Consider the following 25,799-nt stretch of genomic DNA (forward strand, 5'->3'; position numbering starts at 1 on the left):
AGGTAGTATCGTTCGCCATTTTTGTTCTTTCGTTGCCGAGTTAGACAAGGAATCTATTTGCAGCACCATTAAACATTATCATGTCGTAGTTCCTAGGATAATAAATGAAATGCACTGTAATTGAGCAAATAATTGAGTGGCAAATAACGTCCTCGTGTGCTTTCTGCGAACGCTAACGAAAGAGCCAAAATGGCGGGTGATTATATTAAGTATTTATCGAGCCTTAGGAAGTGCATAACATCAGCAGCGAATGACAAGACGCACACGTTTAAATGTAGCTGACCTGCAACATGATTGGCTGCCGGAAATAAGAGTGACGGGACTATAACTATATCTGCAGTGACTAGCATAATAATTATACATTTCAATCTGACATAACATATCCGTGGCAAAAGTGCAAAACCTCGTAAGTCCTGGGAAATAAAATTATTTGGAATGCAATAAAACTGTTCTATGTTAAATTTGTTTGACATAGGCTACATGATTCATAAACTTATTTTACACTCATTTCACATAATTTTACGATCATACTATCTTTGTTCTCAGAACTTACATGAGGTTTTACATCTTTGCCAGCGATACGTGAAATAACTCACTATACATCGAAAGAGAGTCTACCCTCAATGTTTGTAATAATAGGAATGAAACTGAAAGACTCGAGTTAATATCAACATGTTGGCATTTGCACAATTAATTATGTTCATATACAGTTATCACAGTATACATCCCTGTGTAATAAAATATGAGAAGAATGGAGTGTGTGAAATGCACAGACAAAATAAGAAAGAAAGCTGTGCCAGAAAGAGTGGGTGAAGAAAGAACAATGCTGAAACTGATCGGGAAAAAAGAAAAAAAAAAAATTGGCCGGGTCACTGGCTAAGAAGAAACTGCCTATTGAAGAATGCGCTGGACAACATGGTGAATAGAAGAAAAGTTTGGGACGGAAGAAAATATAAGATAACATTAAGATAAATTGAATCGTAAGAGTAGACTGAGAGGAAGGCAGAAAATAGGAAAGATTGGAGAATGCTCGGTTTGCAGTGAAAGACCTGCCCTTGAGAAGAATACATTGAATGAATTGATACTCTTTGTTTATAATGTACCAGTGTTAAGCGAAACAAAGTTGGATTTTGAAATTGAATGGCTTCTTATTAAACTTTAACTAACGTGGTGCAATAATTGAGACACCAATAACGTGGTGAGGTCCAAAAGATCGCTGATGATTAAGTTATAACAACATTAATATTTTGTATTTTAAAAGAAATTTTAATATTGGGTCCATTAGAGAAGTCTATATGGAGCTGAAAATGTAAATTGGCAGGAATTAATATTTAACATACTTAGACTTCAACAAACAAAATTTGATAACACAATCTCAAGGGAAAAATGGAACTCTCTGCATCATAATCCACAGTTAATTCCCGATTACCACGCAAATCGTCTGTAGCTGCATTTAGATTGGCAACAGACCATGACTGTTTGGCCAAGCACCTGCATAGAATTGGAATATATCAGTGCCCTAACTGCCCATTGTGCACTCTAATCAAGAAATGGATTCGAAACACCTCAAAATCTGTGCTTCAGTGGCTGACCATGACAATATCTTTGAAAAATATTGGAATGCAAGAGGTCAAATGACTTTATTGTCAAATGCTTGGCATTAGAAAACAACAACATTTAATATTCAATGCAAAATAATATTTAAAAATCAGCTTACAAAAACTCTAGTGTTAAATTCCTATACAAACACACATAGATATATGACACTATGGAGTAATGAAATAAGAAAAACTAAACATACGTATCTCTTCCCAATGAACCCAGGAAAAAAAAAAAAACATTCTAACCAAAAACAAAAACACTTGAAAAATGAAAGTCTTCAAAGTTACAGATTTTCTACCATAACAATTATTACTTCCAGGCAGATCGTCATTTGCTTCTTCATTGTTGCCGGAACCTATGCCAGTTCAAAGTTCAAGGTCATCTTCATTTTCTGATAAAGCCTGTTCCGAAGATGTGTCATTTTCACTCGAACTGGGAATTATCTCATCAGGACCATTATCACAATCACTGAAGTCTGATTCATGTAACCAGTCAAATACAGCTATTTCACAATCCTTACTCAGGGATCTTTTTATTCCTGAAGGACTCGTTTGTCCATACTGTACATGACAGCTACTAAAAGAAGCCGAAAATAGTCAAAAGTGTGGGCAGAAAAAACTTACCGAAACAATGCGGTGCGGTCAAAATGACCCCAAATGGCTTTTCCTCTGATCTTACTTACGTTACAGGAGCTCTGGATCAGTACTTCATACTTCGGCAGTCAATAACTAAACTCGAAGCTAGTGATACAGTCAAGCCTATAAAAGATGGGGGAGGGGGACATTTACAATAATTGCTACAGCGTGCAGCCTCATAGACCACACCACGTTAATTAAAGGTTAATTTTACTCAAAACAAAAATATATTTGTATATCAAATTAACTCAATTGCTTTATGAATACCAATGTGAGTAATTTTCCAGATGTTCAAGTCAATCAATTATTAACTGCATATGATGTAGGCTACAAAATTTTATAATTCTGGTACAAAGTGAAAGATAATTCTGTCTAAAAGGGATGTTATCAGCACCAAGATCTACAATCCACCTAACTACTTTGAGTTATGTTTCTTATAAGTTTTAGTTATTTTGAATTGTCATGCAATTGCCATCATGATCCATGCTTCAAAAACTAAAACTACCTTTTATCTTCTATGCTTACATTCAAGCTAACAATTTGTCTCACAAGGGAAGGGTTTTGGCTCGAACAGGAATTTCGTATCCAAAATTTGTATACAGACCCATCTTTAAATCTCTGTAAAGCTCCCAAAAGCATTCGTTTGTGTAATGTCTGGTTTGTCTGTTAGAGCACTGTACAAGTTGAGGGGTGGGGAGAGCACTGCACAAGTTAAGGGGATGGGACACCTTACTCGTAAGCATAGCACTAGCCTAGAAGCTAGTGCGAGTGGTAAAGTGTCTAAAGCCCATTTAAGAACATTTTTCTCCAACGTTCTGTCTGAAAATATTGCAGCTAATCAAAAGTATATACTTTACAATGTCAGTTTTTTATTTCCACCTTTGCTTATCTTATATATTTGGATTTATATTAACGTTTTCGATACGCAGTGTGTATCATCTTCAGATATATATGTCAGTATGTGTTGTAAAGACCTAGCCTCTTATTATGTAATGGGTTATTCACGTGCTTGTGACCTATCATTGTTTCTTAATAGCTACAATTACTATAAAATGTATTTGATACAGTGTGGGGTTGCTTGTTGTGATTTTGTTAAAAGTCTTTTTTTTGAAAGCACACATAGGTAAATAGAAAATTATGTTAAAACCAATATTATGACACATAACTATAAACAAATAAAATATACACTATAAAACACTGTAAACACTGTGGCACTTTTATCATGTTATGATTGGCTGTGTTAGCCTGTTATGTCGTAAAATTGGGTTGTTATTACTGTTTCTTGGTTAAAAAACACTGTCTTTCTGACGCACTTTCACTGATTATCTGTAGTATGGGATTGTATGCTGTTGGAGTTTTTGGAGTTTTTTTAGGCTTATTATTTTTTGTTGTTCCTATTGACTACTGTGAAGATCATTGATGCTTTAGCTGTGTGTAAGTTCTTAGACGTATATAATACAAGATATTTTTGTTGGGTCCGTATATCTAGTTCAGCCGTGCGTGTCTGCAAACAATTTACATTATATTAATAGGTTGAATTAAGATGGTTCTGTTAAGTTGAAATTTATCTCGCGTCAAACTGATGCGTGGAAAAGTACTTACAATTATAGCTGATGTCGGGGTGTTCCTGTGTGGTGCATGGCTGAGACTAGAATGGCGGGCTCAATTACAGTATTTTCTTAATGTACGTCATCTGGAATAGGAAGTGGAGGGGGTATTGGTGGGACCCGTGTGGTTGTTGTGTATGTTTGTTTTGGCGGTAATAATTTAAATAGGTTAAAAAGTGGGTTATTTGTATTGGCTATTTGTTCGTTGAGGAGGGGTTTTCCTGAGTTAAATTCTTTTATAATGTGGAATTGTTCCGCGGTGTCTATTGTGGAGTTATTTATGATTTTAAATATTTTTAATGTGTCATTTATATTTGTTAATTCATGATTTTCCTCGATGAGGTGCTGTGCAAATTTGGACTTGTTCCTATTGTAAATGAAATCGGAAGTGTGTTCGCGGTATCTATTCCAGATGACGTACATTAAGAAAATACTGTAATTGAGCCCGCCATTCTAGTCTCAGCCATGCATCACACAGGAACACCCCGACATCAGCTATAATTGTAAGTACTTTTCCACGCATCAGTTTGACGCGAGATAAATTTCAACTTAACAAAACCATCTTAATTCAACCTATTAATATAATGTAAATTGTTTGCAGACATGCACGGCTGAACTAGATATACGGACCCAACAAAAATATCTTGTATTATATATGTCTAAGAACTTACATACAGCTAAAGCATCAATGATCTTCACAGTAGTCAATAGGAACAACAAAAAATAATAAGCCTAAAAAAACTCCAAAAACTCCAACAGCATACAATCCCATACTACAGATAATCAGTGAAAGTGCGTCAGAAAGACAGTGTTTTTTAACCAAGAAACAGTAATAACAACCCAATTTTACGACATAACAGGCTAACACAGCCAATCATAACATGATAAAAGTGCCACAGTGTTTACAGTGTTTTATAGTGTATATTTTATTTGTTTATAGTTATGTGTCATAATATTGGTTTTAACATAATTTTCTATTTACCTATGTGTGCTTTCAAAAGAAAGACTTTTAACAAAATCACAACAAGCAACCCCACACTGTATCAAATACATTTTATAGCAATTGTAGCTATTAAGAAACAATGATAGGTCACAAGCACGTGAATAACCCATTACATAATAAGAGGCTAGGTCTTTACAACACATACTGACATATATATCTGAAGATGATACACACTGTGTATCGAAAACGTTAATATAAATCCAAATATATAAGATAAGCAAAGGTGGAAATAAAAAACTGACATTGTAAAACATTAAGCTTATCGGCATCCCCAAAATGAAACTAAAAGTATATACTGTTGTGTGAGTCATTGAATGCGCACAAAGACGCAACCTTAACAAATGAATCATTCCAAGGCTAGGACATGGAATGTATGATCATTCCACCTAAAAAAAACTAAATATATCCATCCTCTGAATATCTATTTCTTTAGACAATACAAAATATATGCTCGGAGGATAACACATTACATAAGGACTCTTGCTGAGAATCCAGAACTTAACTTGGGAAATCGACTGTTTGTAATGAAAATGCTCTCTGTTATTCATAACCAGTTGTCTGCTCCAGTATACCGCCCTATGCTTCGGTATTCCTGGCAGTCAGCAGTTCCTGGTGAAGCGTGAACAAGTCTCGGAGTTCAAAAATGTAATTCAGGTGGCATTTGATTTTTCAGCACTGGAGTGTGGTTCAGAAGATTGTTCAGGTGTTGTTTCTGTGTGTTGTGCTTATTGCTCTGCTCCATGCTGTTTCATGCATTTTATAGAGAATCCTCATGTAAATTTTTAAAGAAGTGTATTGACCAATACCAACCAAACGGAGAGTTACACAAATGAATGCTTTTACGGTCTTCATCGTCATTGTGAGGTAAGCGTCTGTACAAATTTTTAACCAAAAATTCCTGTTCGAGCCGAAACCCTTCCCTTGTCAGTGACATGATTGGTTCAGTGTAGCTCTTTCAGCCAACTAGATTCTCACCAGAGAACTATGGTTCCATTTCTCACAGATCCTATAAAAGAATTGCTGTGAATACTTCTGTCCCACCAGTCAACATACTACAATCACTCCAACTATTTTTCATTGTTTTTGAATAGGCTCTATGTTTCAAAGCATTACAAGATAAAAATTACCTCAACAAACAGTGTATAACAAAATATGAAAAAGAACATCACTCTTGGATTCAAAGTAAATTTAAACCCCTTGAAAATAAATCTTTTCTTGTACCATTTTCTCATATTACTTATTAAATTGGTATAATAAGTTCCGTAGTACCATGAAGATCATTCAATATTTGTATCAAAGTTTTAGATGAACATACTGTCACCAATTTTGGCAGCAAAGGGAGTTGAAAGAGTTCACAGATGGCATAAATTATCACGAGTTTCCTGAAAACAAAGAAAATGACACTTCAGTTACGTAATAATATTCCATTCAATACAGTGAACGTCAATTTATTCACAATATGATTATTTGTTATAGCTGACCATATCTCAGTAGAATTACAAGCAGAACTGACTGAACCAATGGTAACTTCAAGTCTTTCCATGTTCATACACAGAATATAAAGGTTAAATGTTTAACATTTCAAAATTAGAAAAATGGAACAAAGTGATGACTGAGGATGGATTAAAGACGACTGAGAATAAAAAAATATAGTTTATAAGACCACCTATATCTCGACGTAAACATATGGGTGTGAATCCTGGACAATGACTGAGAGAAGAAAGAATAGAGTCCAAGCTGCAGAAATGAGATATCTCCGAAAATAGAGACCAAGGCTAGGGACGATAGAATCCCCGGAATACAACCATTAGGGCAGCATTAAAGGTACTGAGTAGTGCTGTTTACAGTATTTTCGCGTATAAATATGAATATACAGGGACATCATTTTATTTTTACTAACATTTTTAATATTAATCTGGCTATACCTTTCTATTAACGATTGAAACAGGAAACACCTTTTGCTACCTCTTCCACGACTGGAGTAGGTATAGGAGGGAAGAAAAGTAGTTCATCCATTTACGTAAACTAGGAAATATCGCAATTTTGAGTTTTATAATTTTCATTAGGTTTTTGTTTAATCAAAATACAGTACTGTATTAACACTTAGTGTTTTTACTCACGAATTGAGCTATCCATTCGGACGTATTCATTATGCAGTGTATATTATACTGTTACAGCACATTAGCGTACAATATAGTGAATGAAGTTAAATTGAAAATTATCATAATATGGATATTTAAACACATTTTTGAAAATGGTGGCCATTCATTTCGATACAGGCTTCAGTTCTTTTGTGCATATTATCACACTATAGACTATTGTACCTAATTCCAATTACCAGTTTCGTCCTTCGTACGAGTAACTCATGTTGAAATAATTCTGTACCTACTCTATAAAAGAGTACCTTACGTACTGTAAATTCAATCTTCACTTCTGCCCGATCCAAAAAGATAAAATTACTCAGAAATGCTATCTACTGTCCGTTCAAGTGGTTTTGTCGCAGGGTCGTAGAAAGGGGGGGGGGGAAATCACGTGACAGTTAATTACTTAACGAGGCCCTTTTATTTAAGTTATTTTAAACACTTGTGTAATATTACGTAGACGTCCAATTCCTAACAGAAATCAATGTTTTCAGAAAAGAGCTAAGATAGCCCAGCTACTAGACTTTAGAGAGGAGCGAACAGAAGCAGGTGGGGGAAACCGGGATGCGACGTAGGCAAACGGACGACAGTACCTGTGCGAAAATATGATTCAATATTGAAAGCTCTTTCGTCACTGGAAAACGCGAACATATTTCTGGAACGTACTGTACTCACTCAGTACTGCTCACGCGCCCTCGGCTCTGTGTCATGAACGGTTGGAAGTTTACTAGTAGAAGGGGTGGGAGTGAAGTACATTCAAAAACTCAGGTACAATAAAAATTGAAGTAAAAATAAAATGATGTCCCTGTATAACATATTTTTTTTCCTCTGTTTATATTGAACACAGACTAATGTTCTTTGCACCCTGTGACAAATAAATGTTGGGGAGTTGTCAGCTGGCCATAGAAACAAATTATCTTTCACTGTTTTAATATAGACATGGCAGAAAGGAAACTCTATTGAAAAAAGAAAATTTGCAATTGCCAATAGTTAGGAATACCTATTACAAAAAGTTTTAATTTCACACTTTTCAAACATTCCCCCCATGTCAAACACAAATTGTTTGGAAAAATGAATGTAATAAAAACAGTATTTTTTCAATGAACAAGCACAATATGACAAATCCCCATACATTTATTTTGTCCTTTAAAAATACTCGTATGACAAGTCTCTTCACATTTTCACTAGATGAATTAAATATTTTAAAATAGTAGTCCATTCAATTTGAAGAACTATATAGTTTTTTTAATCCAATGCCACCAGGTTGTCTTTTCGACATTTCTGGTCTTCTCTCCTGGCCGTGGCTTAATTGTAACCCACTTCTGAGGTTGGGGCGCCTGGAAGGCGGAGTTACATTACCCCGATGATGTGATAGGATGATTATGATAATGTGGTACCAGGAGAGGTCTTAAATCTAAACTTAACCTAAATTCCAGACCATGGACGAACACAGGAATAATCCCCTTTAAGGAAAAATTCCTGTGCTCTAACCGGAAATCGAACCCAGGACCTCATGAACTATAGCCAGAAGCTCTGACCACTAGACCATGAGGCTGGTCGTACTCTATTTTACAGGAGGCTGAGTGAACCTCGGGGCTGAACTATATAGTTTACATTAGCACACAAAATTTCAGACCTTTATCTTAAGTAGTTTCTGAGTAAACGGTCCCTGAATTTAGAACAACAAAAATTATTATTTTTTCAATACTCTTTTTTTCTGCCATTCCTGCATTAAAACAATGAAAAATAATTTGTTCCTGTGGTCAGCTCACCACTCGCCAAAATTTGTTTGTCACACGGTGAAAAGGACATTAGTCTGTTTGACAGAAACAGAGGAAAAGAATATTTTATATATTCTTATTTATACGCGAAAACACTGAACAGCACTACCCAGTATCCTAAAAGATGAAGTCACTGGAGGAGATTATCCAAGAACAATAGTTGAAATGGTTTGGCCACATACAACGGATGACGACATCGCCTATCAAGGTTAATAAAGTAGGTTAGGGTTGAAGGAGCGAAGACTCTAGGAACACCAAGGAAGACCTGGGAAGATGGCATTAGAGGGGTACCACAGAAGGAGGGATTGTCTGTGAAAGGCAGTCAGTTTAACTGCAGATTGAAGTCTCTTGTATCCTCGACACCAAGAGTTACCAGATGAGCGGATTAAGAAGACTGTGAAGAAGAAGAGAATAAAGCAATAGCGAAGAAAATATCAATAAACCTATACTCAATAACTAAAATTAAATTACACAGGAAATATTTAGAATTGAAAATTTGAATTATTATTTAGGAAATGAAGTGAATAAAGATGAGAGAATGGAACATCATATATTATTAGTAGAAGAATATTTAAAAGTAAGGTATCCCCCTTTATACGCCATAAAGGCGCATGGGGGCATGGAGGTAGAGTTTCATCCCAGCACTTCATATTGTGAGTAATCATTCTCTTAAGGAAAACCTTTTCTCAATTGATAGATCGGGGAAAATAATTTCAGTACAATACAAATTACCACTACGGAAGTGAATTAAAAATCCAAACAAAAATAATTTGTGAGGCACATGTTCATTTCCACCACCACCGCCACCGCCACCACCACCACCACCACCATTGCTACACTACCACTACCACTTACCTCTACCATGATGTCGTTCTTTTTTGTCAATTAACGACGCCGTATCAACTACTCAGTTATTTAGCATCGAGATTGGTGACAGCGAGATGAGGCCTGACATTCGCCTTATGGTTCGGGGAAACCTCGAAAAAAACACAATCAGGTAATCAGCCCAAGCAGGAATCGAACACACGACTGAGCACAACTCCGGATCGGAAGGCAAACATCTCAGCCAACTGAGCTACATCATCACCATCAATAGTATCAATCTCAACATTAGTGTAAACATCTCCAACATCAATGGCAACAATCCTCATCACTCATCAAATCTATTTCCTAGAGGACAAGTGACGAAGAAATAAAGGAACTCAAATGTTGTCTGGCTTTCAATAACATTTAATAATATCGATTTTAGTGTAAATCTGTAAACTGGATTTCTAAGAACATTTCATATCTTTAATTTTAGTACGGCATGAACATATATGTAGGATGGAACCAACTCGCATTCCATACCGACTACACCATTATAAACCCCAAGGGAGAAGACGAATCGGACGCCCTAGAAAACGCTGGAAAGACCAATTTTAATATTGCTATGGAGACGAAACGGGCCAATGGGCCCAAATCGTATTGTTGATGATGATGATGATGATGATGAATTTTAGTATCTGTATAGTAAGGCACTCAGAAAAATACCTTATTAAAAGTTCAGGCGAAAACATCCCACTTGTGCCCCCCTTTAAAATATCAATGACTGTACACAGGGATGCAAAAGAAATTCCGAGGGGAAGTTGCCATCCATTTCAAATATTATCCTGTTACGAGAAGTTTGCTTAGGAAATAGAAATTGAGATACACAGAAGGCATTGCATATAAACTCTATCATTGCTATCTTACCATTACATCATTCAGCTTGTTCCTGTACGTCTTCAAAAAACTATAAATTTTATATTTTTATATTTATATTTATAATAAAACTGATACTTTTTTTGTTAATAGAATACGAAAGGTAACTGGCTGTATATATCGATTGTAACAATGACAGCATCCATGGATAATAAGGAAAGCTATGGAATAGCATATAAACTGCAGTTTCACTATTTTCGTGTAGTATTTTTATTAATGTTGTAAAATAAAAGTAGATCAATAATTTAAATTCAATTCATATTAAATAATAATGTCAGGTGAAGAATACAATGCGTGCAGTTCTGCGTTGTGTAACTTTCTCCATTCTCCTGTAACTTCATCCCTCTTAGCCCCAAATATTTTCCTAAGCACCTTATTCTCAAACACCCTTAACCTATGTTCCTCTCTCAGAGTGAGAGTCCAAGTTTCACAACCATACAGAACAACCGGTAATATAACTGTTTTATAAATTCTAACTTTCAGATTTTTTGACAGCAGACTGGATGATAAAAGCTTCTCAACCGAATAATAACACGCATTTCCCATATTTATTCTGCGTTTAATTTCCTCCCGAGTGTCATTTATATTTGTTACTGTTGCTCCAAGCTATTTGAATTTTTCCACCCCTTCGAAGGATAAATCTCCAATTTTTATATTTCTATTTCGTGAGCAGCCTCATGGTCTAGTGGTCAGAGCTTCTGGCTATAGTTCATGAGGTCCCGGGTCCGATTCCCGGTTAGAGCACAGGAATTTTTCCTTAAAGGGGATTATTCCTGTGTTCGTCCATGGTCTGGAATTTAGGTTAAGTTTAGATTTAAGACCTCTCCTGGCACCACATTATCATAATCATCCTATCACATCATCAGGGTAATGTAACTCCGCCTTCCAGGCGCCCCAACCTCAGAAGTGGGTTACAACTAAGCCACGACCAGGAGAGAAGACCAGAAATGTCGAAAGACAACCTGGTGGCATTGGATTAAAAAAAAAATATTAAATAATAACGTGAACATGTTATAAAAGTCATATTTACATGTTTTTTAAAAAACTATAAAAAACTAATCTCAGGAAAATACTTTTCTACCTCGCATGTTTGCTGAAGTCCTCGGAAAACGACAGAATTTCGTATTGGTATTTCTTTTTTAGCCCAGTGTACATTTGTCACTTCACTCTTTATCTGAAGAATATCTATCATTCATTTTATACACTAATGATATCAAATCGTTCTAAACATAATCAATCTTCTTAATGTATCCAGCTGTTTGCTGACAACATAAAGTCCACTGTAGTCTATTCAGTTTTTGTTTTTCATAATAAATGAGGGGTATTTTGATCGGTGTTCATTATAGATGCCTGTTGCTAGTAGCCAGAGTTGGGGTGTAGTCAATATATACTGCAGGGCTGTGTCTTCTGCAACTGGTACTTCTTTTGTGGTTTATGGATGGACAGTATAGAAGAATGTGTTCCAGATCTTCATCATGATTATTACACCACAGACAAGTAGGATTATCAGAAAGATGAAATCGGTGTAGGTACAATTGTATGACAATGTGACCTGTTCTGGCACTTGTTAAAAATGTTTGAACATGTCTGGGCAAGTTTTGTACATTTCCAGGTCATCTGGTTTCTCTCTAAACATAATAGTGAAGAGAAAGATTCAAGTCATATCCCATAGTGTTTACCAACAAAGTTAATATGGCTCGTAAAACATGATATTAGAAATATAAAAATGTTACTACTTACGTTGATTGGCATCTGATTTGGCGATTGGTTGTAGGCTCTAGGAATCTGCAAACTGAGACAACACTCTGACTACAGCTGTCATTGCTGGATCATTGGTGTGTGTTGAAGACAGGATAATGGAAGCAATGCTAAAAAAGAATAGCACTTTGTCAGTCATGCTTCATAATTTTAATAGTACATTATGCAACGAGCCTATAATGGTAGTAATTAAGACGCAAGTATGTTTATGAAACGAGTGCAAGTGAGTTTCATAATTTTCATACAAGCGTTTTAATTACCATTATAGTCAAGTTTCATACGACTTTTTATGCTCGACCATATTTCTAACTTGAAATTATTCAGAAGTATTCATGTTATTCTTATCTGGCTGAGGAGCGGAACTGACCTTGTACAACAGCCTATCTCGTAAATTGTGAGATGTGCGCAGACGCGAAAGTATTGATTTTCTCCGAGAAACAAATGTCTAGTTGTCTTTCGATTGCATATCCGAGAATAATCGATACTTGTGCTTTCATATTGTTACAATGCTATTTTCTGATTGGTGGAACACCTGAACTTTAATGACTAGGTGTACTTCCATGAGGTCCATTAAAGGGCTGCTACCAGGTGTATAATTACTACATTTCGGCATGGTCGAGCATAAAAACAATTTCTTTTATTTCTACATAAAAGTTTATTTTATTATCATGGCATATTATATTCCTACGCCATATACGTATTTAGGCTTACTTTTGGTTTAATATGTAAAATAACAATTCATAGATAACAGTATAGTGTTTGGATAATGATTGAAAGTAAGTAATGATCTTTTAAACCATTTATAGCAAATTACCAATTATTTCTGATGTATAAGTTACGAAAAGCTTTGCCTTACAAGTGAAAAGAAGATTTATAGGGAATTTTCCTGGAGTCAAAGTTTTTAGTTGTCTTGCAATGCTTAATCTTATTAGAAAATTTTGAGAGAATGTAAATGTACAAGACAAAAAGTGTAGAAGGATGGAAAATTTATAACTCAGGAAAACGAAAATAAAGTAACAATTTGTGTACGTTTTTAAATAAAACTATGTACCGTAAAATGGGGTAACTTTGCACCATTTTCTAGTTAAAAATTTGTTTTCAGTCTGTACGTAGTCTTTAAATGTTTAATTTTGAGACGGACATTTATTTTATACGTTCTAGGGGTATGCAGGAATATATTTAGCCAGTCATATCTTCGAAAATAAATGTATTTTGAAATTTATAATCTGCCAAAAATTGGTGCAAAGTTACCCATAGTGGGGGGTTACTTTGCACCACCAGAGTTTTAAGAGGTATGGTGCAAAGTTTGCCACTGCTGGTGTTACATTACACCATACACGTGTTAAATAATGAAAATATAATGTATCAGGAACAGAAAAAATGGAAACACAGATTGAGAAACTGCTATAAATAGTAACATGGACAAAACTTTTTGAAAAAACTACACAAAATTTCAATATTAGTGATCACATTCTTCTAAAATGTTGTTTCAAAAATATTTTCAGTTCTTTTGAATGACAAGTCGAGATAACAGCACGTGAATAACTGTAAAAAATTATACCTATTATTTTGTGTCGAGTTCTGGAATGGAATATAAGCAAGCCCCTTCTTGATACTTTCATGGGTGGTGGATTTGGTTTCCTCTAAAAGCTAATTTATTCTTGTCATCTGAGGTGTCATACTACATCAAACTGTGACTAAATATTCGTCTATTCCGTATGACATTTCCATTATGTCTTTACAGCTTCTAAGCATGATGTTTCCACAAGTGTTCTATTGTTTCTTCCCAACATGTGGAACATTTCTGCATTTTAATACGTTTTTCTCCCTGCATACTTTATACCTTTCACTTTAAAGTTTTTAGTGCGGAAATAGTAATACAACTCCAAGGTTCTTTACCTGCTCAGAACCACATAGCCACGTATATTTAGAGCACCAAGTACTTTGACATTAGTCACATTTTCGCCTTTCTGGGACAAATTTAATTGGGACTGTCTATTTATTTCAGACTTGAGTTCAGCTTCTGTTCAATGTTAACGACAACAAAGAATTGTATATTATTATGATGTACCGAAGTACATATGATATTTCCATGCAGACATTCTGCGTCACCATATGATGAAAGATGAGTGGAACGGAGAAAAATTCTCTCCGGCACCGGGATTTGAACCCAGGTTTTCAGCTCTACGTGCTGACGCTCTATCCATTAAGCCACACCGGATTCCCATCCTGATGTCGGATAGAATCCTCTCAGTTTAAGTTCCACTTCTTGGGTTCCCTCTAGTGGCCTACCCTCATGCACTGCGTCATAGATGTATGACAGTGGCACAATGTCCACACATGTGCAGAGGTGCATTTGTTAAGAGTGACTAAGTGGCCGGGATCCAACGGAATAAGCGCTGTCTTTTAAATCACTAAGTGAATATTTTTCGCATATCACATATATTATTATGATGTACATGAGGGAACCCAAGAGGTGGAACTTACACTGAGAGGATTCGATCCGACATCGGGATGGGAATCCGGTGTGGCTTAGTAGATAGAGCATCAGCATGTAGAGCTGAAAACCCGGGTTCAAATCCCAGTGCCGGAGAGAATTTTTCTCTGTTCCACTCATCTTTCATCAAACAAAGAATTGCTTTTAAGAAAACTAACAGAATAAAGAGACACATTTTTCATGCCGATAATCACCTTATCTCTTTCCATGCTCGATACAGATTATTAAAAACTGCAGCACAACAATACCACTCACGGGAACGAAACACTGTCATATCGCTAAAATAAGCGGAGCTTTATTAGCTTTATCATAAGTTAAAAGAAATCTGTTTAGAAATTTGAAAAGAACATATAAGAAAAGTTTAATAGATTCCTGTAGTATGAATTACTGTATTTCGTGACTTTTGGGTAGACAGTGTCTACCATGTCTCCCCTGACGCTATGCTGCTGCCAATACTACAACTGTGGACAGTAAAAATACTGCTTACCAGTAAGGAAATAAAACAGACGCACTGTATCCGTGTAGTTAAATACTCACTTTGGATTCCTGAGCAGGCAGACCAATTCTTCTACCCGATCATACACGATCTTTTTGTCAGATTTGTTCACATTTGGTAATCCTGAAGATACATGTGTGCCAACTTTGCGTAAGCACAGTAACACTCTGGGGATGAGGTCCTGGCATCTGCTAGCCAACTGAAAGTAATCAACATGACAATTCTCTAGTTAATTTAATTTTCTAGCTATGTGGTGTACAATAATTAAAAGAAATATAAATGCATGTACAAAATAATATCTGCAGGTCAATTCAACACTTCAACAAATCAAAACAATTTTCATTAATGCACCTATTACATTTAAAATAACTCTTAGCTATCAAATATTCCTTTTTTTTTAGTCAAGCCTAATTAATTTTTCACATCCAATAACCAATGAATATCTGACACTGTACTAAGAATAGTGATCGTATATACATACCTTTGCCAGTGTAGCGCTTGCAATATTGAGCAATTTTAGTGGTACGTTCTTCTCCTGCACTGTCATCACTGCCAACGTTTCATAAACAGTGCATTCCAGAACCTCGTAATATTTAACCAACAGTTCATGGCTGCATTGTTTGCTGTAATTGAACACAAATTAGTCAAATGTGATTCTTTATTATTTATAATTTCCTGGGTAGAAAGTATGACTATTAAATTTGATTTCATAAGATTTATGTATAATTTATTGCACATGCGAACTGAAACAAGATTTTGAAAAAATTCTTTAAATTACATTTGATCAAAAAATATCCCAAATTCCTCAAATTACAACCCCACTAGCTGACTGACAAAGAAGACTTGTGCTGGGTTGCAAGAAAACACACCTATAAATAATGTATTACTCCATTAGTCACAGGTTAAGCAAGCAGTAAAGCAGGAAAAGTTAATTACCAGAATTGCATAAAAATACCTTTTCCAAAGCCTCCTTAGGACTGTACCATGTTACAAAATACGAGTATCTGTAGATGCAGTAACTAATGTTTGTGTCATTATTACAGTTATCTTTAAATAACTTGAAAACGATTAGGGATATCTCAAAACGGATTGCATCATTGTTTTTCTCAGCAAATTTCACATGATTTTGAGTACCTGCATGACTCCCTTTCCTTTTAAAATTTCAAAGCTGCATTAAAAATGGCGGTTTTTGAGAGCTAGAATCGAATGTGTCACTGGTAGAGCATTTGGTATTACAAATACTGGTAACATTTATAGTAATGGAAAATCAAGCATATGGAAGATATTTATATCGTTCTAGACTTTTGATTCACCCTGTGTATTTTTTTCCATAAAATTGTAATGTGGAAGTCGTTATTAACCTATTTAATCATTTATATACATTCTTAAAGAAGAAGAAAACTGGAGGAGAGATTAGGAAGCTACTAAAGTAAATGTATGATTATTGAGTGGAAAAAGGAAATAACTTTTAAAATGTTAAAAACTTGTATACAAATATTAACAAGACATAGAGCAAAGTTTAGTAATAATATATATACTACAAACAATAGTGAACAAAAAAGCTGTAGAAAGTTTTTTTTGTTTCCTGAAAAGTTGGGCTCAAAGTAGTTATTCCCTTTTTCCACTCACTGATTCAAGTGACACAATAGTACGTGAATGAATAAAAAGTGAACATCGGCTGCTACACTGATGTGAGGCATTGCTTTTATTGTTGTCAAAATTTGCAATAAATATAGATTAACACGAACCAGAAAGAAATCAGGAACATTAGTTTTAGTGAGAAAGATAAATATGCCTATTTGTCATTAGAAATAGCACACGAGCGCATTAATTTTATAGAAAAAAAAAAGACAGACTACAGAGCCCATAACCTTGTCGTCAGACAATGAACTAGAGTCTGTAATAAAGAAATAAATAATAACTTCGCTATTCGAAGAATTAATGAATAAAGGAATAAGTAAATAAATAAGTAATTGAATTACCATATATCGATGGCTAATAAGAGATACCTCTATCTACAAAAATGGTAATTCATTTTAACTACATTATTATTATTATTATTATTTAGATTAACTACATTATTATTGTGTTCACAAAATTGAACAGTGTACTACTTGTGTTCTCGTAATATTTTGTTCTCGAATAGAAGATCTTGGAAAGCAGAAACATATATAAGAAGTTTATCTATTTTAAGAAAATAATTTCTAAAACAGTTTTTTTATTTACCTGTAAATGTACAGATACGAGGTATCACTTTTTAGCTATTGATATGAAATATTATTTTGTGCGAGATCGTGCGTATTTGCTTGTTTTCCGCACAGAACCAATACGCGGTAAGTGTGAAATACCACATTCAGTATTCCCAACGTAACACACATAACAATTTCCCTCTTCTTACAGCTTAAGTGCGACATTCATTTTACTGCCTTAGGCTTTTAACATATTATTTTTAGAGACGTTTAACATAGTAATAATTATAAATTGGAAACTTACCACTGCAATTTCACCTAAATTGCACTGTTAATTATTGTTTTTAAATATTTGCAAAAATTAAGTAAAGTCTACTACTCCACGAAACTTATTGCATTCCTGATACAAGTAACATTAAGGAAGCCGTGAAAAAATCAACGAGATTCCAGATGCCGATGTTATTACTGCAATATGTTATATAAATAATATTGTTAAAATATTAAAATGAAAAATAAATCATTACATAACCTTACCGTTTGTTTTAAGTTCGCATTTATAGACTGGGGGGGGAAAAAAAAGACATGTATATCACGGCCTGCTGGAGTATAGTAAACACAGAAAACATTTTACAGCAACAATGTTGAAGAAAGATATTTTGGTGTTCCGAAGTTGGCGTCATTAAACAGAAACCAAGATGGAGATTTCATTGCAACTAATTAGAAATTCGTCTTTCAGTCAACTACGTTTCGCTTTTTCAATCTTTTCCTCGACCATGAAAACGTCAACATACCGCTCTTGTAACGTATATTACTATTAATATCGTGTATATAGGCCTATTATACAAAATATCGCATCCCTGAATCTCATACAGATAACATTATTATGAATCGAAATATATAAACTACTCGACAATACACAAAATGGACGTAAGATGGTTATTTAATGGAGGAATAAATATTATTATAGAAGGGAAATCAGATCTTAAGTTAGTAAACCCTTTAACGGACCAATAACACTAAAGATGCTTCTTGCAACATGTCTTTCGAACTTATTGGTCCGTTAGCGACTAACGAAGGAATAAATGCGTTTTTGCAACCCACCATTAATGTCTTAAAAACTATGGCATATTTTAACTGGTGATATTTGCACATTCTTTGAATAATGCAACTGATCCTCATCAGAAGGAAACTGGAGTAAAGGTTCATCCTGCACGATCCTGTGCCAACATCTGAACTGAAGAACTGAACACCACACATTAGAAGTGTACAGTGCATGTACAACTGTGAGCCTACTAATGGGAACACATGAACCACTTCAGAAATAGACTTTTGAGTATTCCACCATGTCCTGGAACTTGACATTTCCAATGTTTGAGAACTACATAAAGGTTCTATCGCCAGGGCAGATAGGTATGACCAGAGGCATAGGCGCACATTCTGTCCCCACAACTTACAGAGCCAGGGCGTAGCTCCCCGAATAAAATTAATAAGGGGGCCTCCTCTCCCCCCAGATAATTCGAAGAGATATTCCTCGTCTTAAAAAAAAATAATTTATTTCAAAGATGAACTAGGACAGAAGCCAAAAATGGTTATTTCAAATCCATAGAGATAGCCAGCTGTCACAATGAATGTGTTCGCGATACAACTCACAATGTTCCCTCCCTTTCTTTCCCCCTGCATTTGAGATAAGATAGGTGAAACACATGATGTAACGGTGACTCCACTTTTATGTTTATGATCCACATTTTCTCAATTCAGTTCAAATTTTTCAACTATTGTGATCGAACAGTAATGGTCGTAAGTACATATTACCAAGCAGAAATAATAATACAGAATTAACAGTTCATTAACAGTGTATTCTCGGTCCCTTGTCCTTTTTACTTTATATCAATGGGTAGTAAGAATAAAGCTTAAGTACTTTCTCAAGGTTTATACTTTTGAGTATGAGCACTTCCTGTGATTATATACTCGTAACCACTAGAACATACTCATATTCGTAAGAATAAAGACATTCTACCTAATGCGAATATATACTCATCTCTACAACCTTCTTGATCGTTTAAAAGTTAGTATGTACTCGTGTTACCTATCCTCTCTGACCACATTGCACCGTGATGCTCAGTTTTTTTTATAGACTTTCACATGCTGTCCGCATGCTGTAATGGTTTGTGTTTTGCTTTTCATAAATAAATAAAGAAATAAGTAAATAATAAATAAATAAATACGTAAATAATTAAATAAATAAACAAATAAACAAACAACTTGATTAATTTAATAATAAAATAAATTAATTAAATAAGCAAATAAATAAGTAAATAAATAAATGAATAAATAAACATGAAAGAGAGAGTGAATCAGATAAATGATGTTAATAAACAGGAAACAAGAAAATAGTACTGGGAAATCGTCATTACAGGATGTTTAATACAGTTTACAATCAATTTCTAGAATTCCAGTTATGCTAATTCTATTTTTTATTATAGAGAGTTATATATATATAATTTAAAGTTACAAGTAATTGCATTTTGCAATTCAAATTTTACAAATAAACTGTAATTGTTAATTATATTTAACAATACAATCTAACCTTATAATTTGATAGCCATTCATATTTTTATAGGTTATGTTTTTTATGAATAACAAATACGTGTTTAACCTTTTTCACATTCACTTTTGTGAAGCATTAAAGGCTTCTGAAGTTCACGTCTTTTTCTATATTTTTCCATGAGGTACTACATCGTTCATAAATTCTGCTTTTTTTTTTATTCAACTTTAAACTGAACACAAATCAACAAATATTCAGAATTGAGCCTGCTACAAACCATACTCAGAATAACATGAGAACGAACTTATAAATATGAGAATATACTAGCTTTTATTCTTATCAAGCATGAGTATATATTCTGTACAAGATGGACACTTGAGTATATTCTACTATGCTTCCATGTTATGAGTATGTAATCAAAAATGAGTAGGTGCTCAAATGTTTTTATTCTTACTAACAAGAGTATATACTAAAAAAAAGTCCAGTATATACTATATACTCATGTTTATTCTTACCACGGAATGACGTGCCTAAACACGTTTTACACTCTAAATGTTTACTATATGCTGATGGTGTTCAATTGTATAAAGTCATTGACAAACAATAAGCGCTTTTGATCTACAACATGATTTGGATAGACTATACAGATGGAATATTGATGTTTAATGCTTACCTATAATTGGATGACGCATATTCACCTATAGCCCATACTATATGCATATACAACTGAGGAAACTTCTGACTATTATCAAGGATTGATATAAATTCAATTATTTCTGTCTGAATTGTGAAAATCAGTTCAGGACATATCTTCAAAATAATCTTCAGATGATGCAGTATGTTTCTGTAACAAGAAATAATTCATGTATTTTAAATATAAATTCTTTTATACAGGGAAATGAAATTTTACTACAATAAACACGAACACTGAAACAAAGTTATAAAAGGCTTAATGGTTTAATTACATAACCATACATCAGGATCCAAATTATTAATTATATATTCTTCCTTAAGTAAAAGAAATACGGTACTTACAAAATAATGACAATTATTTAATCAGCTAGAAAGTAATTATATAAAACACTTTTCGAAAAAGAAGCTTGCATTTTGTTTCAAAATTACGAAGACACTTACGGAAATAATAATAAAATGTACTCAAGACCATCATTTACAAGTAAGTAGTTGAAAAATGATGTGACGGTTATTTCTTATGAGATACTTACCTACACACAGCTTCTTGATAGCCTGAAACTTTATATACAAGTTTCAATCTCTCTAACATTGCTGGAACGAGGACAACAAGAACTTGTGGATCACACTTGGATTCCACTTCACTAAAAAATGCATCAAGCAACAGAGGAACTATCTGGCTGCAGGTAACAACTAAAGGGTAAGTTGATAGTTCACTCAAAAGATCTAGATACATTCCAATTCTGAAATCAGAGAACACAAAAAACTGATAAAACTGTTAAGTACTCTCGACGTCATATATAGTGAGGATCACATAAGAGTAGTTCCTAAAAGCTAATTTGGCCGTCTCTTCAGTGTTGCCACCTGATACCAGATATCACCAAAGAGGGTAAAATCACAATGCCATGTACAATAATAATAATAATAATAATAATAATAATAATAATAATAATAATAATAATAACAACAACAACAATATACTATTAACAATAACGATGTCTTGCATGTTTACTTATTTATTACATCTCATCCTTATGTTGGGAGGTGTTTTCTAAATGGTTCAATAATTTGTAAAAGAGTAGGCCTATATTTTCCTCCTGAATCTCTTGCACATTATGTTGGAAATTAGTAGATTAATATGATCTAATATTAAAATGTATTTTGTCTGACAACATGACATTCATTGCTTTGACTAAAAGTTCACTATTCACGAGACCTAACCTAAAAATTGTATGCTTAAAAATGCTTACTTACTCCTAATAATTTTGCTATTCTAGTTATAATTACTATCTCCTTATGCATTTCCTAACGACCACTCAAGTGCATGTATCACACCATGTGACTGTTACATTGATTTACACTTATCTGACTATAATCTTGAATTGTAACCACAACGCAATGCAACACATAAAATAACTATTATGTATTAATGTAATTCTGTAATTAATGAATTATTAGTAAGTTCGAATTTTACTAGCTTCCAGTAATCGGCTCAGAAATGTAGAACAATTTGAATATTCAGAATTTGCACTATAGATAACAGCTGTTCCTGCTGCCAACATAACAGTTAGAAAATCACTACCAGTTGTAGTATTTCTCATCGAAATTCGAAACAAAGTTGGCAGAAGACAATTCAACCTTCAAACTAGAAAATCACCATAATCCACTAGCATATGTAGTAATGGGGGAAAAGTGGTTAGGTTTCACCCTTAGGGTATTAAGTAAGCTGATCCGGACTATACAAAGAAAACAATGGAAACAACAAAACTTAACAATACGAGGGTTGTTTGAAAAGTTCACATCCTGACACTGAAATTAAACTAGGATTATTCAGAAACTATACTTATTTCTTCATCCTGAGATTCACACACTTCGTCTACTGGTGCTGCAATGCTGTTATAACCTTGTACTCAGATTCCTCGAGGTCTGCAAAAAAAAAAGCCTTCTGCTGGTGTTGCGATAACCTCATCATTTGACGACAATTTCTTCCAGCCAAGTGAGTTTTGGAAAATAAAAGAAGTCTGATCTGGTGAATAGGGTGGTTGCAGTAACAATTTGAAACCTAGTTTGTGTGGCTTAGCAATTGCTATTACAGATGTGTGAACAGGTACATTGTCGTAATGAAAAAACACTTTCTTCTTGACCATACCCGGCTTCTTCTCGCGATTTTTCCCTTTCAGTTGCCACAGGAGATCTTAATAATATTATCCAGTTATTGTTCTCTGCATTGCTAGAGAGTCAATTATGATTATCCCCTTAGAATCCCAGAACATAGACGCCATGACTTTCCCAGTCCATTAAACAGCTTTTGCTATTTTTTTTAGTAGGTTATTTTACGATGCTTTATCAACATCTTAGGTTTTTTTAGCCTCTGAATGAGATGAAGGTGATAATGCCGGTGAAATGAGTCCGGAGTCCAGCACCGAAAGTTACCCAGCATTTGCTCATATTGGGTTGAGGAAAAACCCCAGAAAAACCTCAACCAGGTAACTTGCCCCAACTGGGAATTGAACCCGGACCACCTGGTTTCGCGGTCAGACACGCTAACCGTTACTCCACAGGTGTGGACTTTTGCTTTCTTTGGAAGTGGAGAATCATTGTGCTTCCATTGTTTCGACTGCTGTTTTGTGTCTGGTATGTAGTAGTGGATCCAGGTTTCTTCAGTGGTCATAAACTATATTTTTCTCGAATTCAGCCAGACATTCTCTCGAAATGTGATATCAGACGTGTTTTTGCTCTGGTGTTAACAAACATGGAACCACCTTGCAGAGGCCTTGGACATGCTCAAGACATTGACTAAAATGTGGCGCACCCATTCAGTTGAGATACGCATAACCTCACTAATTTCCTGCATTTTCAGTTGACTGTCATTCAACATCATATTACGGATATTTTTTACGATTTCTTCACTTGTTGCTGTTACTGGAAGTCCACTGCGAGAGTCGTCTTCCATTCTCTCTTGACCATGTTTCAATAGTGCAGCCCATTTTTTTCATAATCGAAAACGCTGGAGTGGATACCCCAGTGTAACATCCATGTCTCCTTTAATTTCTGTTGGACTCATTTCCTTTTATACGAAATATTTAATGGCAGAACGAAGCTCGATATTTTCCATTTTTGCCAATCTGTTCGGCACACTAACTTCAAAATTAAACGTGATGTAGTCAAAAGAAAATCATGATTTTTTCATGCTTGAACTAATGTAAAATAGCCGCTAATAATGGCAATATTATTGATACGTTTTCAAATGCATGATGTATAATGTGTACAACAACATAATAAATTTCGCCTGTATAAGATCTTGGCAAGACCTGTACTTTGCAATCTCTGGACCATCCAATCAAGTACACTAGGTTGAAAACAGTGAGATCATAACAGGCCATAAGGCCTAATACTTGTACAAAAGAAGAACAAGGAGAAGAATATGTTTGCAGATGTTTTATTCTGCAAATAAGTGTCCACTAAAAAAGATGTTCAAACTAATACCACAGTCTAGTATATACAGTCACGAAGCTTGAGTTGATGAGAGTACTATGAACAATAGACTGTGCCAGTCCTATTTCACATTGTCTGTGATGAGGTGTTAGTAGTGATCCTAGTGGTTAGCAACTATCTATGGATACATATTCCCTACGTACTGAGCTTCGTGACTGTATATACTAGACTGTGCTAATACTATAAGAAACCACTGTATTAGAATGTCACTACTGGAGGGTCATGTGTTGCTCTCCAGTACTGTTCTGATTCAATTTGTGTGTGAGGTGATAAAAATATTGATAACTTATTTTATTTTATTCTTCTTCTCCTATAATGAGAAGTTGCCATAAAGGCAAAGAATAATGAAAGTAATAATTGTAGAATTTAAAATATACTCTTTTTAGCGGGTGGTTTCATGACGATTATGTCTATACGTCTAGCACTCCCATTGAAGGCAAAACCTATGAACCTCTTCGAATACTGTGTAGTCCTTTTTATGCAATGCAGTGGCAATATATGACCTTACAGAATGATGGCGGCTGTTATGGAGGACTTTACCAAATGGATAGGAGCCCAAGACATGAGGCAAGGTTTCTATCTTGCTACATCTTCTGCACCGGTTATTGTCTGAACTCCTATCTAGAATGGTTCATATTGGTGCCACATTTGCTGTCATCTTGACCGTCTCTCCACTTGGTGTGTTGCCTTATCCAGGTGTTAGCTGGTGTAAATTCTCGATACAGGCAGACAATCTTTTCCTTTTTGTCAAATTCTTTGTTTCTCTGTGTACTGATATATGCTATACTCACTCTCAAATTATAAATGTATTCGGAATATGTATAAGAACTTTCTTGTGTTAAATATTAACCTTACCTTGTTAACATGTTTCGACCTATTTTCGGTCATCTTCGGAACTGGTCGTTGTTGGTCTGGGACCAGTTCCGAAGATGACCGAAAATAGGTCGAAACATGTTAACAAGGTACGTTAATATTTAACACAAGAAAGTTCTTATCATACATATTCTGAAGTGATACGGTGTTAAAAAGGTGTGTAATCAAGATGTATATATAAATTATCTTTCTGTATTTATATAAATTTAATATCCCTTACTGTAATTTACATACAAATAAAAGAGGTAACACTCTGCTACAAATATTGTATTAGATACCTGTCGAATGTATCCCCCTTTCCACTTTCCATTCTCAACATGAAACTAAACATGGGTCGAAATGCGGGTGTGCGCACGTTCTCCAGCAATGACACCCACTGCGGACCTGATGAGCCGGCAGTCTGATCAAGCTGCAGAACAGCAGGTGCCTGATGTAGACAGAGTGTGGCTGACAGAACTGGCAGGTCAACCAGACTGTGGAATACCTGTGCAAGTAACATTTTCTTCAGATGTTATAACTGTCCAAATACTCACAGATTTTGCCAATGCAAAAGTCACTCCCTCTTTACAACGATAATATTGCTATTTCTATCCTAAAACAAAGAAAATTCCACTCATCAAGTTCATAATTTTGACACTGTTATGAAATGACTATGACAGGATAACAATCTCCTTCCACACCATATTCAGACTGTGTAACAATTACAAACATAGAACAATGGTTTGTTGCAGATCTTTTTATGCATTA

General features: G+C 34.7%; 1 protein-coding gene across 3 annotated transcripts in view; it reads right to left on the bottom strand.

Moving 5' to 3' along the window:
- Positions 1–5,085: 5,085 nt before the first annotated feature.
- The window catches only part of LOC138713261 (AP-5 complex subunit zeta-1-like), a 36,134-nt gene continuing 15,420 nt past the window's right edge, over positions 5,086–25,799 (bottom strand). Inside the window, exons 7-14 of one of the 3 annotated variants that reach the window (XR_011335813.1) lie at positions 25,331–25,536; positions 21,218–21,427; positions 20,668–20,838; positions 15,742–15,883; positions 15,302–15,459; positions 12,250–12,377; positions 9,625–9,746; positions 5,086–6,229 (exon numbers count right to left, since the gene is read on the bottom strand). Coding sequence is in view for 2 of the 3 variants with exons in the window: in XM_069845213.1 (XP_069701314.1) it covers positions 12,287–12,377; positions 15,302–15,459; positions 15,742–15,883; positions 20,668–20,838; positions 21,218–21,427; positions 25,331–25,536 (978 nt within the window). In the remaining variant the exon portion in view is untranslated. The remainder of the gene's footprint in view (positions 6,230–9,624; positions 9,747–12,249; positions 12,378–15,301; positions 15,460–15,741; positions 15,884–20,667; positions 20,839–21,217; positions 21,428–25,330; positions 25,537–25,799) is intronic. The other 2 variants (XM_069845213.1, XM_069845214.1) reach the window with 2 other exon arrangements.

The sequence above is a fragment of the Periplaneta americana genome, chromosome 14 (assembly GCF_040183065.1).
Source record: "Periplaneta americana isolate PAMFEO1 chromosome 14, P.americana_PAMFEO1_priV1, whole genome shotgun sequence".
Classification (NCBI taxonomy): domain Eukaryota; kingdom Metazoa; phylum Arthropoda; class Insecta; order Blattodea; family Blattidae; genus Periplaneta; species Periplaneta americana.